This window comes from Solanum pennellii, chromosome 2, assembly GCF_001406875.1.
Source record: "Solanum pennellii chromosome 2, SPENNV200".
Classification (NCBI taxonomy): domain Eukaryota; kingdom Viridiplantae; phylum Streptophyta; class Magnoliopsida; order Solanales; family Solanaceae; genus Solanum; species Solanum pennellii.
The window spans coordinates 57263568-57274432 of record NC_028638.1 but is presented as its reverse complement, the minus strand read 5'-3'; the positions used below and the strand labels follow the sequence as shown (position 1 = coordinate 57274432).

The 10865-nt window shown below is 30.7% G+C and overlaps 1 protein-coding gene across 1 annotated transcript; it reads left to right on the top strand.

Annotated features, from left to right (window-relative positions):
• Positions 1 to 6656: 6656 nt before the first annotated feature.
• On the top strand, positions 6657 to 10865 carry LOC107008726 (probable beta-D-xylosidase 6). The gene is made up of 6 exons (XM_015207871.2): positions 6657 to 7460; positions 8128 to 8294; positions 8382 to 8479; positions 8561 to 8908; positions 9393 to 9809; positions 9997 to 10865. The coding sequence occupies exons 1-6, from the start codon at positions 6702 to 6704 to the stop codon at positions 10587 to 10589; spliced, it is 2382 nt and encodes a 793-aa protein (XP_015063357.1). The 5' UTR covers positions 6657 to 6701; the 3' UTR covers positions 10590 to 10865.

Here is a 10865-nt window from a genome sequence, read left to right as displayed (position 1 = left end):
CACACACACACACACACACACACACACACACACATATATATATATATATATATATATATATATATATATATATATATATTTGATGTAATTTTGTGCTTGATGTAATTTTGTGCTATATAAAGTATAAGAACGATGACTTTTACCCTATATTAAAAATTATCATTATAATTTTTTGTCCTTTAAAATATTAGATATACCATAATACTTGCTTCTTAATAGATCATGTGATTAAGGTTTAAATAATAGATCATGTGATTATGGTTAAAATAGGAAATTTGGTAAGAGTTTTTAGATATAGAAAAATATTTTCTTTCAGGATTAAAAAGAGAAACATATCATATGGTAAAGTTATACAAAGTTGTACGTCTAGTTATTTATTTAAGTCAATCTAATTTAAATATAAGAGGATCATAATGAAATTTTTTTTCCACAATAAATAATAACATAATTATAAATAGGGTTAAGAAAAATATATTCTGCTCTAATCTTTAATTTATATGATAAATAAATTATTTTCGTTAAACTCTGAATTTTATCCTATTTTCTTGTGTAATGTATAGGAAAGGCAATTTCTTTTCTTTTTCCTTTGGTATCTATATTATGTTTTATCTCGTTTTCTGAAATGTGTATTCTATGGTAGAGGTTTACTTCTTTCTCTTTTATTTTAGTTGTTGATTATTTTTGATTTCACGTTCTTGAATATATCAGTTGTTTTTTATTTAATATTTTTTGAAGTTAAAAAAATATGAATTAATTAATTTGATCATTGTTTATTTTCTATATTGATTAGATACATATTTTTAAGACTAATAATTTCAAAAATAAAGTAGAAAAAAAGATGTTATTTGATAGAATTAATTTTATGAAATTACATATATTAAAAAATATTCAATTTTAACGTATTATAAATAAAAGTGAAAGAAATATTATTTTAAATTGATATTTCTAGAAATCTGTAGTGAGACAGTATTCATATTTTAATCCCAATGTCTGAAATGTTTGACCCAGCAGAGTCTGTCCGAATGGAAAAAGATAGATTCGAACCTCTCGCTAGCAATAATAAAATATCATATGAGCCTCTTTTTGCTTCTCTCTTCTACGCTCATTACGTACGATTAAATAAATAATAAAATTACTTTTTTTTTTCTAATTATATTCTTCGAAAGTATATGTTCACGTGATGATGCAATCAAACATTTTTTTCCAGGACCAGCACAACATGCATTGGCTAAATTACTTATTCATAACTTTGAAATAGATATTCATATTCAATTAAAAAGAGGTGACCTGATTAAATTATTTATTATTTAATTTGAGAATATTTTTTAATAAAAATACTCAAACGAACGTATTTAATGGAGATATTTTATAATGTGTTTAAATGCTATTGAGTATGTAAATGAAATTTGCACACAAATTTGAAGAATTTTATGTAATACACGGATCATTTGTTCATTTTTTTTTTTTATTACAACAAATAATTTGATTTTATAATCAAAATTAAATTGTCAGCACCGTTGATTAAACTATTTATTTCAATCAAATTAAATGCCAGGCTAAGAAAAACGCTCTTATATTAATTTCTTCATTAATACACAGTATTTACTTCATTATTTTTAACTGATCATTTACATTATTGATATTGATCTATCGAGAGTACACAGGAATTAAATCGTTCTGTCATTCCACTGCAAATGTGCCTAACAACTGTAAAAATCGTCGTTTAGTCATAATCTGATAGATACCTTCCGTAATAACTAAGCAAAAAACCTGGCCTTTTGTAAGAAAAAATAAATCGAACCAATCCAAAAGTGTAACTTCAAAGAACAGTAATTCTAGACTATATTGTTTAGAATATATCTTGAGTTTGAAATAAAAATGCACGCAGCGTAACAAAATGTCACTTGATATTAAAGTATTAAACATGTCATTAGAATAAAGCGTATAATTTTATTTTATTACTGGTAGCAATAATTTGGTTGCAAATTATATATAAACATAGATATAAAAAGAATAAATGAAGATGAGGTTAATATAGCGCCGATAGCCTCTCTTTTTTAAGGTTTAGACATGGCATGTTACTTACTCTGGTTCTGTTCTTGTTTTTATATGATTTCTCTAATTTTTTTTTATATATATAGAGAAGAAGTGTTTACCCAAATAACGTTTGCCGACCAAACAAATTTCACCCTGATTAGATTAAAATGAAAATAATAGCGTACTTATATATAAGACAAGACAGCATTAGTGGTCGGTGAAATGAGAATGCAAAAGTTGGGAATTTCTACAAATGTATTTAGTGAAATTAAGACGGAAAATCTTAATAGTTTGGTTGATTAATTATCTGTTCTTATTTTTTTACGAGGGTTTTATTCTGACTTCACCATCGTCTCCTATGCAATAACTTGTCAATCACACACAAAATCGATGATCCAAAGCCTCCCACATAGGAAAACAAGTAATAAACCCAACACTCATCCAGCTAATTCATCAAACGTCAATTGTTTCCAAACAATTTTTCCATATGTGATATGTCCTCTCTTTTTTATTTTTCACCTTCTTCTTGTTGTTCTTTTTCTTATTGACACAGGGTATCTAGTATCTACATTTGTTTTTGGAATACATGACAAGTTTTCATGTATAATAATGCAATTCATAGAGTAGGTAAAAGTACTTAGCTTGGAATATTATTTGTACTATCGAGGTGAACAAATCAATTACCGCAGATTTTTAAATTGTGACAAGAGAGAGTTACTTGAATATTAAACATACTTTATTCATAATTTTAAGATTGTAAATTCGAATCATCAATAGAGTAAGATAAAACTACTCTATAAAAGATTAAAAAAAAAAGTATTTCATTGTTGATGCAATTATATGATACGAGAGAATTCATGTTAATAATCAAGCATGCATGTGGCATCGACGTTATATTTTGCAGTGATGACGATGACGAGAATATTTCTATTTTCATGATAATTGAGAATAATTTACAAAACACGCTTGAGTATGCTCTTTTTTATTTTATTTTTTGCTTGTCTTATACATAATATGTGCCTGACGTTTAATTTCCTCAAAAGTGTTAAACATGAGTATCATCATTTTTTCTCTATTATTGTTTGAAAACAAACCTGAAGATTCGATGTAGTACTATTACAGGAATAAAGAACAAATTAAAGTTCACTGCCCAGAAATTATTTTACCCTGCTTCTCTTGAAATGGAGAAATTATTTATTGTACCATTTACCAACAGAGTTATTTTCTACTAAAATGTTAAGTTGTCTGATTGCCACGATCACTTATTGTTGTACAATATTCCCTTACTTGTTGCACGAAGTCATCAACCTCTTCACTTATTGGGGTATATATTTTAAGTTACATATATAGTTTAATTTGACATAGTGTTTAATAAAAGAAGAAATTTTTTAAAACTTAATTGTCTAAAATATTTTTTTTACATTTGTATGGTTAAAAATTATTTTCACAAAGAGTAAAAGGAAAATTTTAAAATTGTATTTATTACAATAAAAATAACTTTTAGCAGCAATAAATAGACACTCTGATAAAGAGTACTAAAGTTTTTACCATTATTAGTTGAGTGTCATTAAATTCAATGTCGCTAAAGGCTTTAGGGAGATATACAAAAGATTAATTGTTACTAAAAATACATATTTTGCGGTAATTTAGCTATTGTCATTAATTAATTGCCGCTAAAAATCATTTTTGATGTATTGATTGTTTCTAATTATAAAAAGATGACATTCTTTATGAGACAGAGCAAAAAATAAAAAATATCATATAAAATAAAACTAAATATATCATAATAAACGATATATATATATATATATATATATATATATATATATAATATGTACTAATTACTATACGTAGGAAAAATAAATTTAGATGATGCAGTCAGTCTCATCACAACTCACATGGATGATCCAGTGCAATGTAGTAATATAGTGTAATATTTTGATACTAAACTATTTATGTGTTAGATTAGTGTATACATTATTCTCACACATTCCCCTAATTCAGGGAGCCTCGCCATTGATAAATATGACTCGAGTAATATACATTACGTTCTCTTCTCAATAATAATTGTCACTATTTTACTTCTTAAAAGTTAAAATAATAAATTATTTTAATTTTAGAAATATATAAAAATTACTATTAAGTTATAAATTTTTTTATATTAATATGCTTGAAATATAAATCGAGTTTCAAATAGTTTGACTCTCAAATAAAAAAAATACAATAAGTATTTTAGGATCGAAAAAGTATGAAATTGCCATAATATATCCCAATTAAACTTAATTGATTAGGCAACTTTTTGAGAAACTAAAATGATTTATAATTGATTTACTTTTAACTCAAACATTGTGATGTCTGATTTTGAAAGGGGCAGTGTATATTCTTGCCTCAGGAAAGTTATAAATAATCAAGATATGTCTTTCTAATATATATTCCAAAATAAAAAGTAAAAAAATTTAGAAGTATATTACAAAACAGCCCCTCTAATCGAACAAATTTCCCCCCAAAATTAGGAAGATAACATATTAGTTTTTGTGCAATTTGTATAGATTATGATTAATTAATAATCACTAATGTGAGGTCAAAGATCTATTTCATTCTTCGTAGAATTTAATTCTAGGAACAGCCTACCAGTAAATAAGGGACTATTGTGGACAATTGATGTAGTAAGTAGTATCATATATTATAATAATATATACATGTATGATTATTCTTTTTGTCATATGGTGCAAAATTCTACCACTTATGAAAGGCGCACAGTTTTTTATTGAACCATTTTTTGGACACATCCCCTCTGGTATGTGCCGCTTTCCTAATCAAAAGATAGGAGAGTATCCCTTTTCCCGAAGTTATGGGGTCATTTTGCCGAGTTCCTTCGACATGGTTCTCTTAAGCGCCCTATTAATAATCCCTGATGTATTCATGAATCACCTTGAGCATATTGTACTTGAAGTTTGAATTTAGACTTCTTTTTTAAGGAATAGAATTGAAAAATAGATATGAAGATGACATAATATGGATCGATAATGTATCAATCAACGAATATGTTACGTTCAATTTTAGGTTAACAATTTAATAAATTCATTTATCCTGAAAGTAATATGAGAGCTACCGAGTTTGGAAGTTCAGTAAAATCAATAAAACTTCCCATAAAACTATATGGTTAAATCCAATCTTTATGTAGCTCTCATTGCTTAAAACTTTATTTTCTTTTTTCCAACTTTTGATATTCCTGGACTATTAGTTACTGATATACTAAAACTTTGTGCATATTTACAATGTACTCATAATACAAAATTTACGGTTCATTGTAACATATCAAAAAAAAATTAAAGGAAAAAGTTGGACAAATTAACAACCTTCCACAACATTAATGTGGAAGGCGTAATCATAAATGAAAGGATCTCTTTCATCATCACCTGTTAAATCAAGCTCTTAAAATCTTGATAATTAAACAAAAGGAAAAATTAGGATTCCAAAACTGATTTTTGCAACTTTGTGAGGTGCAACATTGAGCTTCTTACTCATAATCAAGAGTTATGGGCTGAATGGAGTAATTAGGCCCATTTAAAATAAAAGACGGCCCAGTTGAGATTTAAACCCGTCTGCGCTTAGACTCCTATCTTCGTCCAATTCAAATGGTTAGCTTGAACATGAAAAAAGTGAGAAGAATTCATTCAAATAATAATAAAAAAAAATTAGTTAGAATGAAAGATATTATATTTATTTCGCGCATTGATTTTACTATAAATACAGATTCAAAATTTATTATTTTAGCTTAAATGGAAGAGATAGTGACATTTTCACTCTGGCAAAGAATTGTCATATACTTAGATACATGACATCAATAAAATAAATGTTCATAACATAGACATTATTTTCTTTCATAAATAAATAATAAATAAATTTTGATGAAACATATATAAAAGATCTTTAAATTTGTTTATAAAAACAATATATTTTGTGTGTCTGTGTAAATATATATATAATTGTCAGTTCGGTTCAGTTTAACTATTTATTTGATTTTTTTCCAAACAAAAATTATACCCAACTTAAATACTATCGATTTTGAATGATCTAAAACCAAGCCGAAACTAAATAAAATCATTTTATTTTATCCGATTGGTTCAATTTTACAGTTTTAATTGATTTTTATCCAAAATTGTGAACCGCTTGCCAACAAGATTCACAAAAGCTACCAAGATATAAATCATAGTTATTGCGTTAGTAATTTCATTAAAGCTATGATCTCTCCTCTCTATCCAACAATAGTGGTAGCATAAACAATCAATAATAAGAATAATATTACCGTAATCCTTTTTAAATATATTAATTTCATGCTTTTAAAAATATTAGACATTACATTAGTATTCAATGGCAAAAATAAAATAAAAATGTTAATTATCTTTTCTGTTTCAAACTTAATTAATATTAGTGGATAACTATTTTTAATCAAATAAAAATAGCAAGTAACTAAATCATCTTAAATACAGTAAAACAAAAAATTAACTTTCTACCCGTTACTTAACGGTACTTGCCAATAAATGATTATAACGCCCAAATTACAATTCTGTTATGTATTTCTAATTTTTTTTCACCTATAAATATAGTTCCAGCTCACCTCATCATCAGTCAACAAATTATAATAGAGTCTTGTTGCAACAATGACCAAAAATATCCATTTCTTGATTCTGTTCATCTTACTAAACATTCTTGATTTCAATGTAAATTTAACCAAATCAAATCCACAACCCCAATACCCATGTCAACCACCTCATCACAAATACAAATTCTGCAACAAAAAATTGTCAATTTCCAATAGAGTTCACTCTCTAATCTCTTTACTCACCATTGATGAGAAAATTTTACATCTCTCTGATAATACAACTTCAATTCCAAAACTTGGTTTACCAGCATATGAATGGTGGTCAGAATCTCTTCATGGTATTGGCATTAATGGACCTGGGATCAATTTCAATGGTTCTATTAAAAGTGCCACAAGTTTTCCCCAAGTTATTCTTACTGCAGCTGCTTTCAATAGAACTTTGTGGCATTCGATTGCATCGGCTATTGCAGTGGAGGCAAGGGCTATGTACAATACGGGTCAATCTGGGCTTACGTTTTGGGCGCCTAATATTAATGTTTTTAGGGACCCTAGATGGGGAAGGGGTCAAGAAACGCCAGGGGAAGATCCAATGGTGGTTTCTTCTTATGCTATTGAGTATGTTACGGGATTTCAACAACTGAATTCGAAGGCGGATAAAGAAAGTAGTAATGGCCATGTGTTTGGGAATACGAGGAGGGTTCTTAAAGAAGATGACGATGCTGGTGATAAGCTTATGTTATCTGCTTGTTGTAAGCATTTCACTGCGTATGACTTGGAGAAATGGGGTGATGCTACCAGATACAGCTTCAATGCTGTGGTAAATTTCTTCCATCTTTCTACTTAATTGCTAATTTCTCCGTTGTTGCCTGGCATTTTGCTGTACTTGAGCCGTGCTTTTTTTTTTTGGAAACAACCTCTCTACCTACGCTAGGTAGTGGTAAGGTCTCTGTATATTCTACTCTCTCTGCGGACCACTATGTTGTTGTTATTGGTTGGTGGCTGGCATATAGTAGCTTATTACATTGCATTGAACCTTATACCCGTTGGGCCAATCAATTTGATTCTATTTTAGCTGGGAAGACAATAGTATCACCAACATTTATAGATAATCGTTACCTTTTTCTTGTTTCTTATTGTTCAATTAACATGATTAATCGTTGGACATATTAACAGCCGGAGGCGGAGTGTTATATGGCATAGGGTTATGTTACTTGTTACCATTTCTGGTTCTGGATTCTGATATCTGAATTCTATCACCTCTCTTTGTTGGAGAATAATAAAGGTTGGTTTACACGACTATACGTATCACTTAACCACCTACAACTTGAGCTGTGGCTGGTCTCAAAATTCTGTTTTTTTTGTTGGAACTAGATTAAGCTGTTCAAGTAATGGTGAATACAAACACCAATGAATTTTATGTACACTATGGATTTGTGAAAAATCATTAGTTCTAGTGTTAATTTCTTTATCACTTTACATATTAGGTGACCAGGCAGGATATGGAGGACACGTTTCAGGCACCTTTTCGTAGTTGTATCCAACAAGCTAAGGCCAGTTGCTTAATGTGTAGCTACAATAGTGTGAATGGAGTACCAGCATGTGCAGATAAGGTGCTCTTAGATAAAGTCCGAACTGACTGGGGGTTCGATGGGTAATATTTCTTCTTTTTTCTATCTGTAAGGCTTTTTTCAAATGATTTACATCAAACATGTGTAATTGTTGAGTGATTTAATTTCAGATACATCACCTCTGATTGTGATGCTGTGGCTACTATATATGAAAACCAAAATTACACTCGAACTCCAGAAGATGCTGTTGCTCTTGCTCTTAAAGCAGGTTTTCTAGCAGTCTCATCAAATTTGTTATTCTATGTTACTCTATCCTCTTTATCCAATTCTTATTCAACAATGTTGGCAGGAACAAATATAAACTGTGGAACATACATGCTGCGATACGTGAAATCTGCATTCCAGCAGGGGAGTGTGCTTGAAGAAGACCTAGACAGAGCACTGCAATACTTGTTTTCTGTTCAATTCAGGCTTGGTCTTTTTGATGGAAACCCTGCAAAGGGACAGTTTGCAAAATTTGGTCCTCAAGATGTCTGTACTTCTAATAACTTGGAGTTGGCGCTTGATGCTGTGAGGCAGGGCATTGTGCTTCTTAAAAATGATCAGAAGTTCTTGCCATTGGACAAGAGAAGTATTTCTACATTAGCTATTGTCGGTCCTATGGCAAATGTGAGCAGTCCTGGTGGTACTTACACAGGTTAGAAAATCTAAAATCCATTAGTATGTCATGCTTTGTTCTGTCCTACATCACTGAAATATCCAATATCATATCCAAAATATAGAATTTTTTTTTTCTTTATGCAAATTCCAAGAGATATATATTGTTTTCACTGCGAACATGGTAAATGCTCAAAGTGAATGCATATAATATTGAGGTTGATGCTAGATATACATCTGGAAAAGGATTTGTGGTTACTTAGGAATTAGATTATTCCATGAATTGAAATATTAATGAATTTTGATCAGGAAGCATTCTACATCACCAAGTGAGTTTCTCCTTCTCATAGTTAGTCGGGACAGTTTCCTTTTGATTTTGTATTTTGCTTATATCAGCAATCACTGACTATAACCTACTAATAGCAGCTCACAAGAAAAAAATGTGTTTCTTTGTTAACTGCAGAGGGAACACGTTGAACTGGTGGATTGGTTAGTGTAATTTAATATTCTTTGTTATCTTACAGGCGTGCCGTGCAAATTAAAGAGCATACGTGATGGGTTTCACCGTCATATAAATAGAACACTTTATGCAGCTGGTTGCCTGGACGTAGGATGCAATTCCACTGCTGGTTTCCCGGATGCTATTTCTATTGCTAAAGAAGCTGATTATGTAATTGTTGTGGCTGGGTTGGATTTATCCCAGGAAACTGAGGATCTTGACCGGTATAGTCTTCTCTTACCAGGTCATCAGACAAACTTAGTTAGCGCTCTTGCAGCTGTAAGTAAGAAACCAATCATTTTGGTTCTTACTGGTGGTGGACCTATTGATGTATCCTTTGCTGAGAAAGACCCAAGAATTGCTAGTATCTTATGGGTTGCTTACCCTGGAGAGACTGGTGGCAAAGCACTATCCGAGATAATTTTCGGATATCAAAATCCAGGTTAGTATAAATGTCATACTGGAAGTTGATAGTACCAATTAGTTTCATATGCTAATGAGTTTTAGTCCCCAATCATAACCTAGTTTAGCAAAGGAAAGAGTATACACAGGGGAAACTTATTGCCATTTGTCTGTTTATGCAAAATAAGAACAAGCTGTGGGGTTGAGCTTTTATAAATAAAATGCAGGTGGAAAATTGCCTATGACTTGGTACCTTGAGTCATACTCCAAAGTGCCAATGACTAACATGAATATGAGAGCTGATCCTGCGAGTGGTTATCCAGGAAGAACCTATCGGTTTTACACGGGAGATCCGCTATATGGATTTGGACATGGATTAAGCTATACAAGCTTCTCTTCGCGACTCTTATCTGCACCAAATAGATTGAGTTTATCACTTGGTAAATCTAATTGGAAAAGGAGTATACTTGCCCAAGAACACAGTAGGCTTGGTTACATTCATGTCGACGAAGTTCCAAGTTGTAGTTTGTCTAAATTCTTCATTCATATCTCTGTCACAAATGATGGGGACATGGATGGAAGCCATGTTCTGCTGTTATTCTCACGTTTGCCACAGAATATTCAAGGTGCTCCACAGAAACAACTAGTGGGATTTGATCGTGTGCATGTCCCTGCACGTAAATCTGTTGAAACAAGCCTCTCGATAAATCCTTGCGAGTTTCTCAGCTTTTCAAATGACCAAGGCAACAGAATACTGGCACTTGGTGAACATACTCTCGTTTTAGATGATATTGAGCATGTTGTATCCATTGAAATGTGACAAGAGCCATCGTGGTTATGAGGAAATCAATTGCCTCTGCATCGGAGGGTTTTCTTGCCTGAAATGTTCATAGAATAAGAATATTGTTGTGACCCGATTCTCAGATTTTTCTCCATTTAGCACCAGAGCATGAAGTTGAGGAATTATAGGATTTTTGTATGCTCATTTGTACAATTACAGATTCAATAAGATATTGTGAAGATTTGTAATTGCCTCTTTTATTCTCTGTTACTATTAAAGCGTGAAATTTGTTCCTATAGAGATCTGTTTCCAGAA